Genomic DNA, 20136 nt, shown 5'->3' with positions numbered 1-20136 from the left:
AACGGAGTATCCAGTTTGACATGATCCAAAACTTTGGTTTCCTTTCCTTGACCTCGCTGTCCAATTCCTTGTAGTCGGCACCTTCACCTTCACTGGGAGAGAGGAACTAAAACCTGACCTGTCACTTAACCACTAGCCCTCCTAAAATAGTCAGCTATTCCAGAGGGAGACGACAATCCTAAATACAAGATCTCTTTCCTCGGCTATTAATACCATTTTGGGGCAAGCACCTAAGAAACAAGGTCTTTGGGTTAGCACCTTTCCCTCCTCAACTTCTCTTGGTACTAATTTTTTCCTTCTATTCTTTATCTTATTATATTTGTCCTCTATTACAAGTCACCTCACATCCTTTTTAGAAAAAAAAAGTTAAATATAAACAAATGCGATAAACCAAACATATTCTTGGGTAAACATCCTTCTCCCAAAACTTCATTATAAGCATCTTAAAGGGAGATGCTTCTGTTTTAATCAGAGAAAAGATAGAAATGTGCCAGTCAGCAGAATGCAAGAGTGACCAGGTCCTTGTCATCCTACCCCTGGAGGATGAATGGCACAGACAACTGAATTTTGCACAAATAACAGACATCACAGGTCTGGTAACATGTTAAGGTGGTAGAACCCTGAACACTCACCACAGTTTTCTTCATCTGAGTGATCTCCACAGTCGTTGTGCCCATCACACCTCCAGCGAAGAGGGATGCAGCGGTGATTATTACAGCGAAATTCCCCTGAAGGTTTGCATGTCCTCTCCTCTACAAAGCACAGTCATTGCAAAGACTTCAGAAGCCAGAGGTCAAGAAATGCCAAGGTAGCACTGGCTTTCTCGTGAGACAATTTGAGAATTATGCTACCATATTCTCAAAGCTCCCAGAGAGAGGAATGTCAGGAGCATTTGCTGTCAATCTTCCTCTGTTGGCTAACCTGAATCTATTCTACTTAAACCTTAAACTGCTTTAAACTAGATTCATTCTTTTTTGTAGAAACTGCTCAAAAAATGAATTGACACCTGGCTTCTAATTTGCAACAGAGACCTGAAAAGGAAGATTAAGTGTTGCCAACAGCAAATAGAACATTTCCATCCCGTTACCTTTAGCTAATTAAATTCAGTTTTACTAAATTCAGTGTTAAAATAATCCATTATCATCCTTACTCTCTTCCAACTAAACTTAACACATAGACTCACAGACCTTCGGGTTTCAAGTTAAAATATATGGCTAATCCTGACAGATTCTATTAATTCATTTAGCCTTTTGTCCCTGAGTTATTTGCATGTTGCCAAAGTAACTTACAGCTTTCTAATAGATGATACGGACAGAGGGACATTCAGAATATGAAAATCTCCAAATACAAAAGATTCTGATTTTGAATTATTCTTTTGAGACATAGGTATCAAATCTTTTCTCTGCCCCCTTCCATCAATTTCAATCTATAAAATTTGAGAATTTAAACTTGTCAAGTGGGAATAAGGATTCTACATTTAGGAGAAATTTATTGAGTTCCTAATACCTTAATAACATCTTCCTCAATGACAACATCCTTTGGGAGGGGGATTTCATTTAGATGATATAAATTAAACTCCCCCAATAGTCCTCTAAATGCTACAAAAATGTAACATGTTAGTAGAAAAATCAATAGTTGATGCTTTTTCAGAGGTCAGCAGAAGAAGGAGAACATGGGAAACACTCTCATCTCCTAGATGGCACCTGCACTTCCGTGTCCTTGCCCCTGCCCCACTCCCCTGCAGCCCTTCCTACCACAGCCTTGCTCATCACTGTTGTCCCTGCAGTCATCAAAACCATTGCACACAGCCCACTGTGGGATACAGCGGTAGTTCGTCCTACAGCTGAATTCTGTATGGTTGTCACAGCGGTGGCTCACTGGAAAGAGAGGAAAAAGCAAAGTCAGAACTGAATTCTCAGTCCAAAAGACATCTTCCCATTGTCGTATTAAGGACATGGTGCTCAAGAGTAACAATTATCACCAATTATCATCCTGTTACCAACTGGATTGATTCTGGCAACATGGGTCTGTTTAAAGTCTGATCTATTTACCAAGAGCAGAGAATCTTAAGTTTCCACCCTATTCAGTATTATCCATTTGTGTTACAGGATGATCACGGTGGGGGGTGGGGCAGGGGAGGAGGAGGACTGGGCTTGAACCAAAAAATACCTGGGTGTCAGCTCTACCTCTAAATAGAAATGTGACCAACTACTTAATGTAAGCCTTGGTTTTTTTAACCTGGAAAATGGGAATTGGTAGCATGGGTAGTAGGGACTGCCCAGTGATTCCCTGAGGCTCAAATGAGAAAGTGTGAGCCATACAAAATACAAGTTCTTGTTATCATGTATTTTTGAGAGTTGGATATCCAGGGTATTGCGAGGAGGAATCAGCTCCTTTTGAAACAGGGTTGGGTTGAATCTGCAAACCTATACAGCTATTGCTTTGTTTTGTAGTGCCAGACTTAGCAGGGAGAGCCGAGAGGCAGTGTGCCATGGGGCTGAAGCAGGGGCTTCCATGTCCTCTCTCAACACACACAGGTTCTCCCTGTTGCCTTCTGCTCCTGCACGTCCCTCCCATAGGAACTTACTGCATTCGGGCATGGGCTCATCCGAGTAGTCTCCACAGTCATTGTCCACATCACACTTCCAGTCCTGAGGGATGCAGTGGTTATTAGCACACTTAAAATAGCCCGGCTGGCAGATCCTGCTGGCACAGTTGTAAACATCTTCGTCTGAGTTATCACCGCAGTCGTTCTCTGAGTCACACCGCCAGGCTTCAGGGATGCAACGTTTGTTGGCGCACTGCCATTCATTGGACTCGCAGCGGTGATGCTCTGCAAATAGGGGCATTTGGTTGCAAGGTGTTAGGGACAGAAGCTCCTAACACGCTCTGATGGATCTTGGAGAGCCTGATCATAATTCCCTTTTAGAGGACTTATGTCCTACTGCACTTATTATCAACCAGTACAACTATATGGTCAGTTACTCTTTTGACTATTATTGTCTCCTAAATTCTTAAATATCTTTTTCTTGCAGGCAGAATTGGGAGTTAAAGACTGACTCACCGATGGCTTACTAAATTCACCTTCTCCTGTCCCTATTCTCCCAATGGACAATGCTTTTCAAACTTTGTGTTTGTTGTTATTAATGTGTTGTTTTTGAGTTTAGAGGGTTTTTTCTTGGCTTTTTAAAAATGAAAACACAAATAAATATCACCCATGAGAATTCTTAAAATGAGAGTAGGAAGCCCTCGTTTAGCTCTCAAAGAGGGCTATGTGTAGCACATGGTGAAGAATCACCAACACAGACAACATACCTTCTACCTCAACCATTTGACTCGTAGAGACCTTAGTATATCTTAAGAACTTTATAAAAATAGGACAGACTATTCACTGTTCTCCTAGGACTTTGGACCAGTTTAAGGGTTATGACATGCAGAAAATCCCCACAGATTCACACTTGTATACAATCTACTACGGAAGTGGGCAAAAGAAGAAGGTATTAAAGCAATTCAACACACCACAAAGAATCTGGTCTTCATCAGACCCATCAGGGCAATCTTGGTGAGCATTGCACAGGAAGTGTGAGCTGGTGCAGTTGCCATCCTTGCATTGGAATTGGCCTAATCGGCAATAGCGCTGTGGGCAAAGAACTGGTTCATCAGAGCCATCCGAGCAGTCTCTCTGTCCATCACATTTCCACCAAATAGGAATACACCTGCACACAGAAAATACAGCACTTCTCTTAGCAAAGCACTAGGTGGTAGAGGCTACCTGGAAAGAAGATGTCAAAACTGAATTCCAAGTAATAATAGGCCTAAGTTCCTTTACTGCAGCATATTTTCAGAGAAAACATAACTAGACGAGATGGAACACATTTGTTAAGACTCAAATACATGCTGAAAAAATGCTTTGATCTAATGATTAAATTCCTGCCACAGAAAACAGTGGGAGTGTGTGTTTAGGGCTATGGTTCTGGTAGCAAGAACTGGTTGGGAATATCTGTTGGGGTGACATAACAGACATATGGGTATTGGTTGCGAAGGTAGAGGGCACTTACATTTATTGGCAGCCTAGGTCAAGATAGATATATGCTAGATTCTTCATTGGAGATATTTTATTTAATCATCAAAATAATCTGCCATTGAATCTTAAATGCTATGATTTGTATTAATGTCTCCCCCCGACTTCTGACTCACTCCCCCTAGACATCAATGGCCTATGACCATTGCTAGGGAAATCATCTGTGGCCATGTTTTGTAACAGATACAAATAACCAAAAATGGATTTAAATCTGTAATTCCTGGATCCTCTGGCAGAGTTAATTAAGAAGCTAGGTCACCATATGAGTGGGAAGGACAAAGAAATTCAACCTTTTTTTTCTTTTTATTTTTTTTTAATTTTTAATTTAAATTCTAGTTAATTAACATATAGCGTACTATTGGCTTCAGGAGTAGATTTTAGTGATTCATCACTTACATATAACAGTCTGTGCTCAACACAACAAGAGCCCTCTTTAATCCCCATCACCCATTAAGCCCATCCCCCCACCCCCACCCCTCCAGCAACCCTCAGTTTGTTCTCTACAGTAAACAGTCTCTTATGTTTTGTTTCCCTCTCTTTTTTTCTTCTCCTATATGTTCATCTGTTTTGCTTTCTTAAATTCCTCATATGAGTGAAATCATACGGTATTTGTCTTTCTCTGACTTATTTTGCTTAGCATGATACCCTCTAGCTCCTGCCACATAGTTGCCAATGGCAAAATTTTCATTCTTTTTGATGGCTGAGTAATATTACATTATATATATCAACAATAGCCAGATTAGTGAAAGAGCTCAAATGTCCATTGACTGATGAATAAAGACAATGTAGCATATATATATGAGCCCCTATTGTTGATAATGCTGCTATAAACATCAGGGTGCATGTGTCCCTTCAAATCAGTATTTTTGTATCATTTGGGTAAATACCTAGTAGTGTAATTTCTGGGTCAGAAGGTAGTTCTAATTTTAACTTTCTGAAGAACCTCCATACTGTTTTCCACAGTGGCTGTACCAGTTAGCATTCCCACCAACAGTGCAAGAGGATTCCCCTTTCTCCACATCCTCACCAACATCTGTTATTTCCTGTTGTTAATTTTAGCCATTCTTGACAGGTGTGAGGTGGTATGTCATCATGGCTTTGGTTTGTATTTCCCTGATGATGAGTGATGTTAGGCATCTTTTCATGTGTTTATTAGCCATTTGGACGTCTTTAGAAAAATGTCTATAAATGTCTTCTGCCCATTTCTTAACTGGATTACTTGTTTTTTGGATGTTGAGTTTTATAAATTCTTTATAGATTTTGGATACTGTCCCTTTTTCAGAGAAATTCTACCACTATTGAGGGCTATTTTTCAGTGTACATATATACAGCCTTGGTCCTGACCCCTAGGACAATTTATTAGAAACAGAAACACATAGTTTCTAGTTTCTTCCCTACAGAGATAGATAGTTGCATACATTGGTTAATAAATTGCTTCTATGCACGGAAGAAATTATTTGAGATTGGAGACTGAGTCTTGGTGCACTCCAAATGGACCACATTAATTCCCCAAAATATTAATTTATTAGGAAATTCCCATCCCCTGGACCCTCAAAGTTCAATGTGTATCTGTCCAAGGGGGTAGAAAGACAGTAGGGTGAGGGAAGAGAGAGCCTTACTTTTCACTGTTGGCACACAGGAATTGGGTACTGGAGCACCTGGGCAGGCAGATGTTCATGTCACCCATACGGAGGGTATGGAAGTCATCTGGACACTCACAGGTGAATCCATTTCCTCCTGCTTTGATGAGGCAGAGGTGCGAACAGCCACCATTGTTGGTACCACAGGGGTTGTTCACTAGGAAAAGGAAAATACACATTCGCTTAGAATACCAAGCACAGGTGAACTCATTGCTCACCTCATTAAATTAGTCACCTCTCAGTAAGAAAAATCAGGGATGCCTGGGTGGTTCAGTGGTTGTGCGTCTGTCTTCAGCTCAGGATATGATCCCAGAGTCCTGGGATCAAGTCCCGCATCAGGCTCCCCCAGGAGAGCCTGCTTCCCTCTTTACCTATGTCTCTGCCTCTTTCTGTGTCTCTCATGAATGAATAAATACAATCTTAAAAAAAAATCTATCCAAGTTTCATGCTTTTTACAAAAATTCATAAATAGGACAAGATGGTAGAACTGTATAAGCAACGCTGTGCTTTGAGAAAACTGATCTATGTGCTACCAGAAGTGAGGTATACCCACTGGTGTTTTGGGCTAGAAAAGGTGTGTTTCTCAAAGTCTTTGGAGGGCAGGTCAGATTTTACATTCATGTGCCCAGAACCAGTTTTAATTTCTAGAAGATTCTGTATTCTTTCATTCTAATAAGTATGGACAAGAATAAGATGGACACGTAAACTATGTGGTATCTTTACTAATTTTCTCTGTCACCATTTGGAGGTGAAGATTAATTGGAACTTTTATATATAGATACATATATTTATGTGTGTCTGTATATATATATCTGTGTGTGTGTGTATTTTTTTAAATTAAGCAAACACTACACCCGACATGGGGCTCAAACTCACGATCCCAAGATCCAAGAGTCACATGCTTTACCAACTGAACCAACCAGGTGCCCCTAACTGGAAATTTTGCTAAAATAATATCACGAATATTAGCTTTCTAGAGGGAAAAAAAAAACCCTGAATGTCTTTCTTTTGCTAATTCTCATTTTTTCTTACTTCCAAGTTTATCATTTTTTTAACAAAACACAACAAAGCAGACCCACAAAATCCATTCTATCCCCAAAGTAAATTCCAGACCTTTGCTAGATTATCTATAAATCATGAAATGGCTTTAACTACATGAAGAGTATAAGTTCGCATAAGGAAAAAAACATTATAAGACATTGTGTTGCTCTTAACATTATTACCTTCCAGATGACAAGTATAACGTATGTTTAACATGCAAAATGTCATATGCAAAGACATTTAACGTGATGTTTTATAATTATTGTAATTTTCTTTTAAACATTTCTTTAAAGCAGTCATTTTAACAGATTGATCTTGGTATTAAGGAATGATTATTAATCTCTTACGTGTTATAATTTATTGTGGTTACATAGGAAATGTCCTGATTTTCAAAGGTGCTTTCTTAAATATTTAGGGGTGAAATGTCACAGTATTTTTAACCCACTTTATTTTTTTAAAATTCAATTTAATTAACATGGTATATTATTAGTTTCAGAGGTAGAATTTAGTGATTCATCAGTCATATATAACATCCAGTGCTCATTACATCATGTGCCCTCCTTAATGCCCATCATCCAGTTACCCAATGTTTACAGCAGTAAAGTCCACAATAGCCAAATTATGGAAAGAGCCCAGATGAGCATTGACAGACGAATGGATAAAAAAGATGTGGTATATATTACTCAGCCATCAAGAAGAATGAAACTTTACCATTTGCAATGATGTGGATGGAACTAAAGGGTATATGCTAAGCGAAACAAGTCAGAGAAAGACAAATACCATATGATTTCACTCACATGTGGAATTTAAGAAACATAAAGATAGGGGAAGGGAAGGGAAAATAAAATAAGATGAAAACAGAAAGGGAGGCAAACCACAAGAGACTCTTAACTATAGAAATAAACTGAGGGTTGCTGGAGGGGGATGGGGTAACTGGGTGATGGGCACTAAGGAGGGCACTTGATGTTATGAGCACTGGGTGTTAAATGCAACTGATGAATAACTAAATTCTACTCCTGAGACTAATAATATACTATATGTTAACTAAATTGAATTCAAATTTTAAAAACAAAGAATAAACCAGGTGTTAAGGGGGGAAAAAGTTATTAGCAGGTTTTCCCATGTTTTGTAGAAAACATTAACAAGTAACATCATTCTCTTTATAAAACATGGAGTTTATACTTAAAGAAATAAGAATGGCATGCAGAGAACCTAAATCAACTAGGCTAAACTTCTAACTCACATACTCACCAAATGGCTGCCTGTATGGATGATACACATGGATGTCAAATGGTTTATGTGTTGTGTTCACCAGTATAATCCTATCTGATCCATCATATTTGTTTCCCTTTTCAACTGTCCTTGTATTCCAATCTGTCCAATAAATAGTGTCTTCAAAAATGGTAATAGCAAAGGGGTGAGGCAGTGTTCTGTCGTATACCGTGTGCCGATGGCGGCCCTCCAAATCAGAGTACCTGGGATAGAAGGAAGAGTCACTCAATCAAGCTAACTCCTTTCTTCCAATGACTTTAAGGATAGATGAACGGACAAATCAATTAATAAAATTCTACCTTCTAGAGGTAACTGAAGTCAGATCTCCCCCAAACTCCTAGACTCTAATTAAAACAAACACTAAATTTAAAACATATTTTAACTGAACCATAGTAGCAAAAATTGAAAAAGTCATGCTTAAAAAATAGGAATGGCCACAGGAGTTCAACAATACCTAATTCCTAACCATGACTGCTTTCCTACAGATACAGCTGGTTCAGCTCTTTATAGGCTTATAGCCTCTCACATTAATGTTCTCCATTCCATATCCTTGGGCCACCATTTTTTTTTCCTAAGTCATTGCAAAAATCAGAGAATAGCAATATAAAGCTGGAATTTTGCCTCTTCATGAACATTTCTGAGGATAAGCTGTACTTAGGAAATACCTAGATTCTCAGTGTCACCTACTGATATGGTATAGGCCTTCAGGCTTCCCTCTGCTTAACCTGGCAGCACATTTACTATGAACCATGTCCTAGGCACTACTGATGAATACTTTTCCAGACAAATAAAATTCCAGAGGAGGTTTTGTGATTTCAAGATATCACAGAGCATCCACAGCCAGATTTCCAGTCCTTCTGGTTCCAATGTCTTGCTCACTCATAACTATGAGCCTATGGCAAAATACTAACATTTTAATATTTTACAATTTTAGAGTAGATCCTAAAACTCAAACAGGAGGCAGAGTTAGCAGCTAAGAAATTTGATGTTAGCCATACAATATTAAAAATACTCTCCAAAATATGACTTATAACTTATAGAAGCCATAGGAAGACTTCAAGACCTTTTTGGCCAATGTTATAGGTCAATTATATCTCAATTTTAAAAATAGTAGTTTTGGGGATCCCTGGGTGGCTCAGTGGTTGAGCATCTGCCTTCGGCTCAGAGCATGATCCTGGGGGTCCTGGGATCGAATCCCACATCAGGCTCCCTGGAGGGAGCCTGCTTCTCCCTCTGCTTATGTCTCTGCCTTTCTCTCTGTGTCTCTCATGAATAAATAAATAAAATCTTTAAAAATAAATAAATAATAAAAACAAAAAGGTTTTAAAAGGGATAAGGAAATTAAGATGTCTATATTAGGAGATAGATTACTATCTCCATTTTCTAGATGGAGAAAAAAAAAAAGTGAAAGCACCAGGACAAAAACCTGATATATCTGGCTTCAGTTTTCATACTCTTTCTACTGTACATAACCACAAAGTTCAGCGGATTGCTTATAGGCAGTTGTAATTAGAAATGACTTCAGAGTGACTTCTCACACACAGGCCAGTTAGAAGCTACCTGGGAATAACACGCAGCAACACAAGGCCTGGTGTTTAGGATAAACAGTTGCCCAGTTTACTTTATCCTGTTTTATGTACGTACTCAATGTAACCCAGGTGAGCATCTGCCCAGTAGAGTAGATCATTGGTGTAATCAATGGTGATGCCATTGGGCCACTCAATCTTGGTAGAGATAATCACAGACTTATTTGTTCCATCCATGCCTATTCTTCCAATGTATGCTTGGTAAGCCCAGTCTGCCCAGTAGACATACCTATTGGAAGCAACACAAAGTGTCAGTCCCTGAAGCCAAAAGAAGTCAGTAGCCATAAGACATAGCTCTTCTCCAATTAGAGAAATAGAGTCTACAGAGTCTCTTAGAAAGGAAAGAGAACTAACAGAAAATAATCTAAAAAGGGATGATGTATAGGAAATGCTCAAGAATGAACATGATTAACTGGGGAGTTCAGTGAATTTGACATGGAGAGTCCAGTATAGGTGGGGTGTTTTGTTGTTTTTTTTTTTCTTAACCACAATTTTCTCTGCATGCAGCCAAAATAGGTGACTTGAAAAGTGAAATGGTATGTCATGGCAAAGAAAACAGAACAGCTGATGAATGTCATTTAAGTACGCCATGCTTCTATTCATTATAACTAAACCATTTACCAGTTAGGAAAAGCAGAAGACAAATCCCAGCAAGATATTGGCCTTGAGATAACTATGTGAACAGCCTTTTTGGTGACAGAGGCAGAATATGGGCATGAGAGAAGAGCCCAAGATTACAGGGAGACAATACCCATATTGAGGGTGAAGGGCAATTCCTCTGGGATGATCAAAGCAGAAAGTATTGTTGACATCCACACAGTGCTCGGCCAACTTGCGGCGGTATCGACCATCAAGGTCAGAGACAGAGAGGCAATTCAGGTAGGCATCCAACCAATAGAGCTTTCTGAAATGGAGAGCCACGAGTTACCGATACAGACATTATGCTTATGAAACAGCGACCGAATTTCCTATCTAAGCTACAGTGGAATCACAAAGACAGCTATTAGAAGGCACTTTGCCCCAAGAAATGAGGGGCAAGGGGAAACAGGAAATTGTCTTTCCTGTAATGAGGTAACAGAAGATTCAAGAGTGAGCTATAATTCCCACACCTCACACAGAGATTCTGGCTTTACTTTCTTAATGCAGCATAAGCTTCCCTCCCGGGCAATGGAAAGGCTTAGAGGAACAGGGATGCAGAAGGGAGAGCAATTAGTGTCATGAACTACAGTTTAAATGGTAGAGCCAAGGAAACAGACTTGTCTGAGGGAATTATTGAGAAAAGGAACTCTGAATTGTGACATCGTTAAGACACAGAGAAAACCTTACCCCTCCCTGACCCTGTCTGACTTGACTGGCAACATGAGTTGCTTCTTCTGTGCCATCTTACTTAATCACACTTAAGAACCTTTAGAAACTTCTTAGAATCTTTTGGAAACTTCTACCTTAAGGATATTTCAGTTCTAAATCTACTGCTATTCAATAAAATCTGTCCATTTTCCATAAGGCAGGAATTCTTAATCTGTGGTCCTTAATCTTTCATCATGGTAGGTGAGGCTTTGGAGGAATCTATGAACCCTCTAAAACTGATGCAAAATTGTGTGAGTGTAAACATCCTACATGCTTTTATCCAGCATGGGGTTCATGGCTTTCAGCAGAGTCCCAAAGCAAAGGATTCAATGCCCCTAGAATGAGTGTCATTTAAGATCTGTTAGTCAATTCCACCTAGAAGGAGAGTGATTTCCCTTCTAGAAGGCCTGAGGAGCCCTACTCCAACCAAGCTGGATGTCAGACTATTACAGTGTTGGCACAACAACATCCTGTTAACGAGGATGAGAGAATGAATGAGTATGCATAAATCTACAAGCCTTGCCAGTTAATTCAGTTGGGTAAATCCTGATGAATGAGACAGTCACAAGCCTGGATTCAAATCTCTATTAAGGTGAAAAAAGGTTATAGTATTTTTAAAAAATCATATTTAAAAAATAGTTTTTAAAATATTTAAAATTTTTAATAATTTTTAGCTTTTAGAAAGCTCCTCTGTGTTTTCTTACCTGGCAACCCAATCTACAGCCAAACTTTCTGCAGCTGGTAGTTTGTGGTTTATGACTGTCTCCCTGTTTGTCTTATTCAGAAACATTCTCTCAATGACTTTATTCTCTGCATCAATCCAATACAGTCTCTTTTCTACTCGGTCAAAATCTAGAGCCACAGCATTGCCCAGTCCTTGTAAAATGAGGGAGTAATAATGGCCATCTGTAGTTAGATTCCTCAAATAATAACGGTTGCTAAAAATGAGATAGGGTTCGATGTTACTGTTCTGCCGGCAGCTCTTTCCATCTGGTTCTCGGATGTAGCCTGGGGCACACTTACAGATGTAGGAGCCCATTACATTCTCACACATCTGACTACAGACAAAGGGCGTCTCCTTGCATTCATCAATATCATCACAACTCCGTTTGTCAGACATAAGCTTGTAACCAGGACGACAAGAACAATAAAAACTGGTGAGGGTGTCTGTGCAGTTTTGGTCACAGCTGCTGAGCAAAGGGTCATTGCACTCATTAACACCTGTAAGTAAGTAAAAGACAGGTATTAGAGAAGCTAAAACATTGTACAACAGACCCACCACAATGGTCCAAAGATCAACCTTCTCACTGGACAGCCTAATTCTTGATCAATCATGCTAAAAGAGGACAGACAATAAGGGTTTTCTGAAGGCCAGAGATATTCAATAGTCACTATTTTTCAATATCCTCCTCAACTTAATCCTTCACCAGTGGTTTCAACAACTAATATAATGAACAAACCTATGTTTGACTTCTAATCCCATACCTGCCAAACTCCTTGTAACCAATAAGTAAAATGACAGAGGAGAGGAGAAAGAAGAGCAAAAGAAAAGAGCCTGGTCGGTGGTGTGCTGATAAAATAGCTCTTGGGGGGTGGGGGGAGGATGCTGTGATTTGTAGCATCTTCCATTTCGGTGGTGTGACTCTCATACCATGGCCAATTTCAGGATACCAGGGTGACATCACCAGACATGGAGCTGGGAAGAGATGCATACATTTGGCTCTCTCAATATAGGATGAGCCTCCCAGCAGTCCACCAGGTGTAATTCTGCTTGGTCCTGTGACACATGGCCAAGCTCACCCAGAAACTGCCTCCACAAGGAAGAGAACATGCTCCTATTAATTCTATATTTTATAAATGCTCAACTGGTTTACCCATGGAGGTCGGAATAAGAGGGAGTTTAAAACTCTCCTCTTCAATCACCTAAGGATGAAAACGAACAAAGGAATCCTAGCAGAGGGACGGCTCAGACAACAAGTCATTTTAAGGGCTCAAAGGGTTTGTCCTGTTTAACAATGGTGTTAGCTACTAATAGTATGAATTTGCTCATCTTCTATTCTCTGTAATGACTGCCTACGTGATGAATTTGCCTAAAAATGTTTATGTACTAACCTTATATACCAAGAAATGCTTACCTTTTGATAGACAAGCTATAGGAATTTTCTGGTAATAATCTATTTAGAGGACAGACTAGAAAGTCCCAGTGGGTCATAAAGGGTTGAGAATCCACATGAAGTCTCACTGTTTTCCTTTTCCCAAATTTTCTGTTATACTCACCACATCCTTTCTCATCACTGTTGTCTGAACAGTCATCTAGGTGGTTGCAGACTTTTGCCATATCAATGCAGTTCCCATTGTCACACTTGAACTGATGAGGGGGGCATGTGGTTTCTGGAGTGTGGCATAGGTGCTCCAGCTCATCAGACCCATCTCTACAGTCATTTTCCCCATCACAGACATCCTGCTTATAAATGCACAGCCCATTCTGACAGGTAAACTGGTTCTCACTGCAGGTGGAGTAGGAGCAGTTCCTCTCATCACTGTAGTCCCCACAGTCATTGCGCCGGTCACACCTGTATAATGAGACCCAGTACCACTCTTGGAAATGTTGACAAGCCTCAACTATCACCCATTTGAGCCTTTGCTTCTTCCCCTGTCTACCTGAATGTCAGGCCAGCTATTTCAGTAACAAGATCACCCATGTCCTTAATTCCCTCTCTCCCAGAATCTTTATTTACTTCACCAATCTCCAGCTATATAAGAATCTAATATTAACATTCCAATATGATTTACCCAGGTACTGGTTGATACCATAAGAAATGTCAATCTAGGGATATTAAAAATAACTGCATTCATTTTTAAGCAACTGAAAAATTAATTAAACACAAATTTATAGTTTTGGTGTTTGTTCGATCTATTCATCAGACAATGTGACGACTTATGGGCACAGGCAATATCCTGGGCAGTCATATGATAGATGCGCCCATACCCAAGTGAACATATATCATACATAAGATCATTATGCATCCTCCACGAACACCTATCTTCCAATTGGAGTAATGTTTGCATTGTCCTGTTCCTTCCATCTTTAATCATAATACCCTGCCACCTAAATGAGATTCAAGTAGTCAAAGTGTTGGGAAAGAGGGAAAACTAGTAGAATAGCATGGGCTGTTGGCAAAGGAACAAGACATTTCCTAGTCCTATTTGGGGACCTAACATTCCCAGGCATCACAAGGACAATATAACTCCCCGAAATTCTATAAGCCAGACTGGTCTTTCTTCTCCACATTATTCCAAAATCCCCTGAAAGTCATGATTACTCAAGGGGTCCTGTTGACAGTAACAAAACATAAGCATATAGGAATCATGGAATTCATAATAAAGGAATTAATAAGTATGAAGGAATCCTGGATAAGGATTCACAAAGCTAATGTTGGACAATTCACGAAAGGATTTACTATGGAGGGCACAGGTGCTGGAGGCACAGCAGTAAAAGATGTTAAGATACCAAAGCTGAATATGGTCAAGTTTACAACTGATCTATGGTCAGGTCACTAATCAGCAATGCCATCCACAAACCTAGGGTGCTGGCAAAGTGATTTATAACAAAATGTGTGTGTGTAACTGGAAAGAAAGTTGTGATCAGAGCAAGCTGGTTCAGCCCCATTTGGTCTTCCGGGAGCTATTAAACTCATTTCCAAATGATTTGAAACACCAATGCTTTCTTTCCTCTAGATCCAACTCAAAAGGAAAAAAAAAAAAGTCAGAAAAGCAAATCAGAAGATTTTTGGACATAATTGAATGTCAATATTCAAGCAAGCTGCTCAAAACTCAGTCTTATCCAGGTTCTTCAGCTGCATCAGTAATGAGCCAAGAGGAAAAAAGTCAATAGGAAAAATGATCCCCTGTACCACCATACCAAATGGGGGAACATGCAAAAGCAATTCCGAAAGCTCAGTCAAAACAAAACAAAACAAAACCAGAGTGAGAGAAAGGGGGGGGGGGAGGAAGGGAGGAAAGAAGGAACAAAGAAAAGAAAAGATGAAATCAATAAGTCTGGTAGGACGGGGTAAGTCACAAGTAATCACAAGATCACAAGTAATCACAAGATCACTAGTAATCGCAAGATCACAGTAATAATGGAATCATGAAAAAAGGACTCATAAAGTTCAGGAAGGAAGTAGAGGTAACCTAGAATCTGATAAAAATTAAGACCAGATACATATCTCTTCTGTAGATACCAAGGCTGGGTCTCCAGAAAATATCTCAGACTGATGGTACTAAATATTTACAAAATTTAGAAGAACATATAGCAGTACAGCATAATAGAACTCTTTAGCAAGTCGGGAGAAAATACAGATAAGGATTTATTCACTTTCATTACAAAAAATTAAAATCTACAGAACACATCCACATCAGTTAAATATGGACAAAGAATAGTGAAATATGATTTCACTACAAAAGAAGACAGCTCTGTCTTCCGAGTGTCTTCGGGGTCAATACAACCACCGCTCAGCAGTGTCTACTTGGGCTTCATCATTACCATTTTTTGGTCATAATGCCAAGCCCCTGTGCCTTTTGCAGCACTCACAGGACATGACTTGACCTTCTCTGGCCTCCTTAGGACTACCCTCACGAATACACAGCTCTGCACCACATTGGATTTCAAGGCCTGTTGAGGGACTGCCTGCCCCTAAGCCCACGGTTCCAGAAGCTCAGCTGCTCCGACCTTGTGCCAGCTTTTTATGTTTTCCATCTCCTTCCTTAGCAAGTGATGAGCTGACAGTTCTTGTTGCTGACGGCATGCGTGTATGTCCTTTCACCGTCATAGGCACATGCAATATCTTTCCTTCATTCCAGTTCTATGTGTCCAAATGCCTAATATATATTGTCACCCCATGAAATCCCACTACATCAAACTCACTATCTACCTGGAGCAAACTCCCTCCTGGGCTCTTCTACTTTTCTTAATATTCTTACTATTCCCCTAGTCCATCAGGGTTACACATCATTTTTCTTCTCAATTTCCCTATATATCCAAAAATTTGCCAAGTGGGGATAGTGAGAAGGCAGGGCACCAAAGAAAAAGTATAAATCTTTGTAATGGCCCATTTAGAGAAAGTGATAAGAAATCAAGCAACAGGATATTATAGGAGAGGTCCACAAAACTGGCAGGCAGTGCGCTGAAACTATTTTGACCTGTAGTACTCTAAGAATTTTACATTTTGTTTCCAGCATTTAAAATCAGAGTATTTAGGGGCACCTGGGTGGCTCAGTCAGTTAACCATTCAACTCTTGATTTCGATCCAGGTCATAACCTCAAAGTAATGAGATCCAGCCTCATATCAGGCTTCCTGCTAAGCATGGAACCTGCTTAAGATTCTTTCTCTCTGCCCATTTCTACACCCTCCCCCACCCCTTCCCCCCTCCCCCTCTGCCCCTCCTCCATCTCCCTCAAAAAATAAATAAATAAGTAAAATCAGAGTATTTAATATGGAAATCCAGATTTCCCGTTCTCTCAAAATAGAACAGCACTTCTGTGCAATGCTAAACAGCATTTGTATCTCTTAGCTGGAACATGCAATCTCAGCTCACCTCACCTGCCTCTTCCCATTGTTTCATTGCCTCTAAGCCTAAGTGCCAAGCTCCATATGATCATGCTTGTACTGTTAGTTTTCTTATAGCAAAGGGAAAAATAAAATATTTCTTGTATCCATGCCTCTACTCCCACGCCTCTACACCAAGTGGAAAACCAAGAGTGTCACCTGCTTCAAGAAAGAATTTTCTTATATCAAGCCCACTTCATTCACCGCCCTGGCCCTCTGAACAAGGTTACATTATGCCTTTCATGAACCATAAGCCCTTTTACCATCATGACCCCTTCCTCCATGAACATATTAAAAATTGTATTTAATGGTCACATTGGTATAAAGGCAAATATATTAATATTATGTATCAAAATACTCTCGTTGATCTAAACGTTCTCTTTTTCTCTTTTGATTTTAAATGAAATCCAAACATTTTCATAGGCCACTAAAAGTACATTACGGCCATGATGCCTAATGGATAAATTAGCCCTGCCCCTGTGGACATTTGAGGTTACTGGGAAATTTTCTAAGCCCCAATTCACCTGTATGAGTGTGGGACACACAATCCATTACTACAGGTGAAATCATTTCCAGAGCAAGATCTCCTGGTGCAATTCTGATGCTCATCATAGCCATCGGTACAATCCGCATCGCCATCACAGACCCAGGATTTAGGAATGCACTTCCTGGATGGAGGCACATTGTTTGCACAGAGAAACTCAGAACTTGAGCAGTTGTGACTCTCTGAAACCAAAGCACACAAGAAAAAGAAACCACATGAAAATTCATGGTAGTAGTAAAATCCATTCTGAACCATTTTGCTTGCTTTATATTACTTAGTAGTCTGAGGGATGAGGCAAAATTAGAGTAAAACAGGTCACATTACTATCCTAATAAAAGATTATAATAAAAGTACCTTTAAATTCCATTTTAACTGCTCTGGACCCTGAATTTTTTTTCAGAAGTAAGAAATAAACATAATAAAACATCTCATTTAGTTTTCCATAAAATTAATGTAAAATCCTATTTTTCCCTTACAGCTTCAGAAAACTATTCCCATTTGTTATTTGTATAACCAAAAATGACTTATACTTAGTAAAAAAAATTTTTGGTTAACAAAGTGTAATCACAAAAACACAAAGTGAGATAGGTATTTTTATGCCAGTTCTACAGATGAAAATTGGAGCTCAAACTAGATGGCTCCGAGTCACAAAACTTTCTAAAGACCTAGGGCTTCAAACATGGTCTTTTTTCTCCAAATTTAGGGTTTTTCCACTACATTACAGCTACCTCCCAAGTAGAATGAAGGTATATAGGAGGATAGGAGGAGAATATGTCAATAAGAGTTGTCAGAAACCATGACACTGTTCAGAAAAGGATGAGATGCTAAAATATAATTTAAAAAACCTGGCATTTTATCCAATCTCATTGTGGATGAATGGGAGACATAAGAGGGGGAGGTGGGAAAAGTACATGCTAGTCTATGTTTGTGCAGCTGCCAACTACCCATTTCAATGGATAGAGTACATGTAGAGCTATAGACAGCCACCAAAGTCAATGACATATGGGGTTACAATGAAATGCAAACATCAGGGAGCCACTGTACAATGTGGCTGTACAATGGAAAGACACTCTTCTAAGACATCGTAGCTAAGAGTTCCATGCACTGTTGGTAATGGAAAATGGTGTTCCATGGTCTGTTCCACAAACCACTCAAAAGGAATAATGCTCCTTCCACCCACTCCTTGAAATAACCACAGCAAGGTAATAGATGAAACTGGAGGCACAGTTAATTGCTATACTGTTTAAAGCTGCTAATAAGATTGGCCAATTGAGTTCTCTTTACCTGCTCCAGAAGTATAGGACATTATTTCTGTTAGCTACATGTAAGAGAAAGACAATCAACATTAAAATCATGTCTTTAACATTTTAAAGCATCTAAGTGGATGCTATCAAACAACTTCAGAGTGTAAAAATAAGGGAAACATTTTATCAGCATGCAATCAATTAAAGAGGCATCCGACTGTCATACTCTCCAATGACACAAAAATAAATCTCCCGATTCCAGTTTCCCTTGCATCTCTGCAGAGGAATGAAGGTTTCACTTACCACAGTGGTGTCTTTCATCCTCATCACTCATGTCCCCACAGTCATTATCCCCATCACAGATCCATTCCTCTCGAATGCACCTCCCACTGTCACACTTGAACTCACTACTTAAGCATGTTGCTTCAAGGTACTCTGAGAAAAGATAAAAAAAAACACTGTCAGGGAAAAAAGTGGTTTGCAGTCTTAGAAGAAGCCTGCTATCACATGGGCTGCCTAAAAATCCTGACAGAGCATTATCTAGCTATGTACATCTATGTTAGGCCCTCTAAGGAGCCTGGTGCCAGTGACCAGTACTCTAAGACTGAAATAGTCAAATGAGGGTGCAAAGCCTCATTATTTTTTGTTACTAGGATATGATTTGATATTTCCTTACAGGTATGATAGAGATATAATAGTCTTTTCCCAAGAGACTATAAATTACTATTTCACACATTTCATTTTTAAGTCTACTTTTCATCCCAAAACATTTTTGTTTGATCCCAACCATCCTCCCAGCATGCCTGATCCCCATCTTCCTGTGTGCACTCTCTCTTTTTATTTTTTATTATTTATTATTATTATTTTATTTATTTATTTTTTTGCTTTTCTCCATAGCACTTGCTACCTTTCAACATGCTATACAATTTACCTGTTTTGTTGCTTGGGTCCCTTCACTAGAACATAAGCACCATGTGGGCAGGGATCTTTGACTTATTCACAGATATAGCCCCAAAGTGCCTAGAACATAAGTGCTCAATAAATATTTGTTGAATTAAACTGATAAGGCAACTTTATGCTTTAAATCAGACATCACTGACTCAAATTCTTTCATCATAACCCCACATATCCTTATCAACTATTTGTCATAGGCCCATACACACAAGGTCCCCTCAAAATTAATCTAAGGCAAAAGTAAATTAAATTTTAACTATAAAAAATATATCATAATGATAACAGTAAGGAGAAACAGGACCTTTCATAAGCTGCTAAGAAAGGAATGTACATCACCACAGCCTTTTTGAGAGACGGAGACCCTTTGGCACAAAAAACACCCCTTCTAGAAATCTAGCCTATAAGCATCTTTCCATTGTAATGTCTCTATTTGTGTTTTAAAAATTATATATTAGCATATACAGAAAAGGATAAGGAGAATTCAACACTCACCAGTAGTAGTGATTCTACTTGGAGAGTGAGAAGGCTGAGAAATTGGAAATTTTGCTTTTTTGTATACATCTTATGATTTCTTTAAAACAATACTCCTGCATATTATGAGAATGCATCCATAAACAGGATAGGCAGTTGGTACCACTTACTGACTTTGGTTCCCAGGGAGAAGTTTGGAAACGATACTTACTCTTCTTTGAACCAATCATTCATATGTCTAAGCCAATCTCTAATACTATTCCATTCACCCAATAATTATGTATTTCCATTATAGATCCTTCAAATTCTACATGTCCTTTGCTTTCTACAAAACTATCAGTGTTGGG

General features: G+C 39.2%; 1 protein-coding gene across 2 annotated transcripts in view; it reads right to left on the bottom strand.

Moving 5' to 3' along the window:
- The window catches only part of LRP2 (LDL receptor related protein 2), a 196404-nt gene that overhangs the window by 36514 nt on the left and 139754 nt on the right, over positions 1 to 20136 (bottom strand). For both annotated transcript variants that reach the window (XM_055307717.1, XM_055307718.1), the window contains exons 47-58: positions 18668 to 18799; positions 17101 to 17302; positions 13245 to 13540; positions 11672 to 12188; positions 10372 to 10524; positions 9679 to 9849; positions 8014 to 8237; positions 5701 to 5878; positions 3520 to 3716; positions 2588 to 2833; positions 1755 to 1877; positions 633 to 752 (exon numbers count right to left, since the gene is read on the bottom strand). In XM_055307717.1, the coding sequence (XP_055163692.1) occupies positions 633 to 752; positions 1755 to 1877; positions 2588 to 2833; positions 3520 to 3716; positions 5701 to 5878; positions 8014 to 8237; positions 9679 to 9849; positions 10372 to 10524; positions 11672 to 12188; positions 13245 to 13540; positions 17101 to 17302; positions 18668 to 18799 (2559 nt within the window). The remainder of the gene's footprint in view (positions 1 to 632; positions 753 to 1754; positions 1878 to 2587; positions 2834 to 3519; positions 3717 to 5700; positions 5879 to 8013; positions 8238 to 9678; positions 9850 to 10371; positions 10525 to 11671; positions 12189 to 13244; positions 13541 to 17100; positions 17303 to 18667; positions 18800 to 20136) is intronic.

Source organism: Nyctereutes procyonoides, unplaced genomic scaffold (genome assembly GCF_905146905.1).
Source record: "Nyctereutes procyonoides isolate TBG_1078 unplaced genomic scaffold, NYPRO_anot_genome, whole genome shotgun sequence".
Classification (NCBI taxonomy): Eukaryota; Metazoa; Chordata; class Mammalia; order Carnivora; family Canidae; genus Nyctereutes; species Nyctereutes procyonoides.
The sequence above is the reverse complement of the archived record's forward strand: the minus strand, read 5'-3'. Positions and strand labels throughout refer to the sequence as shown.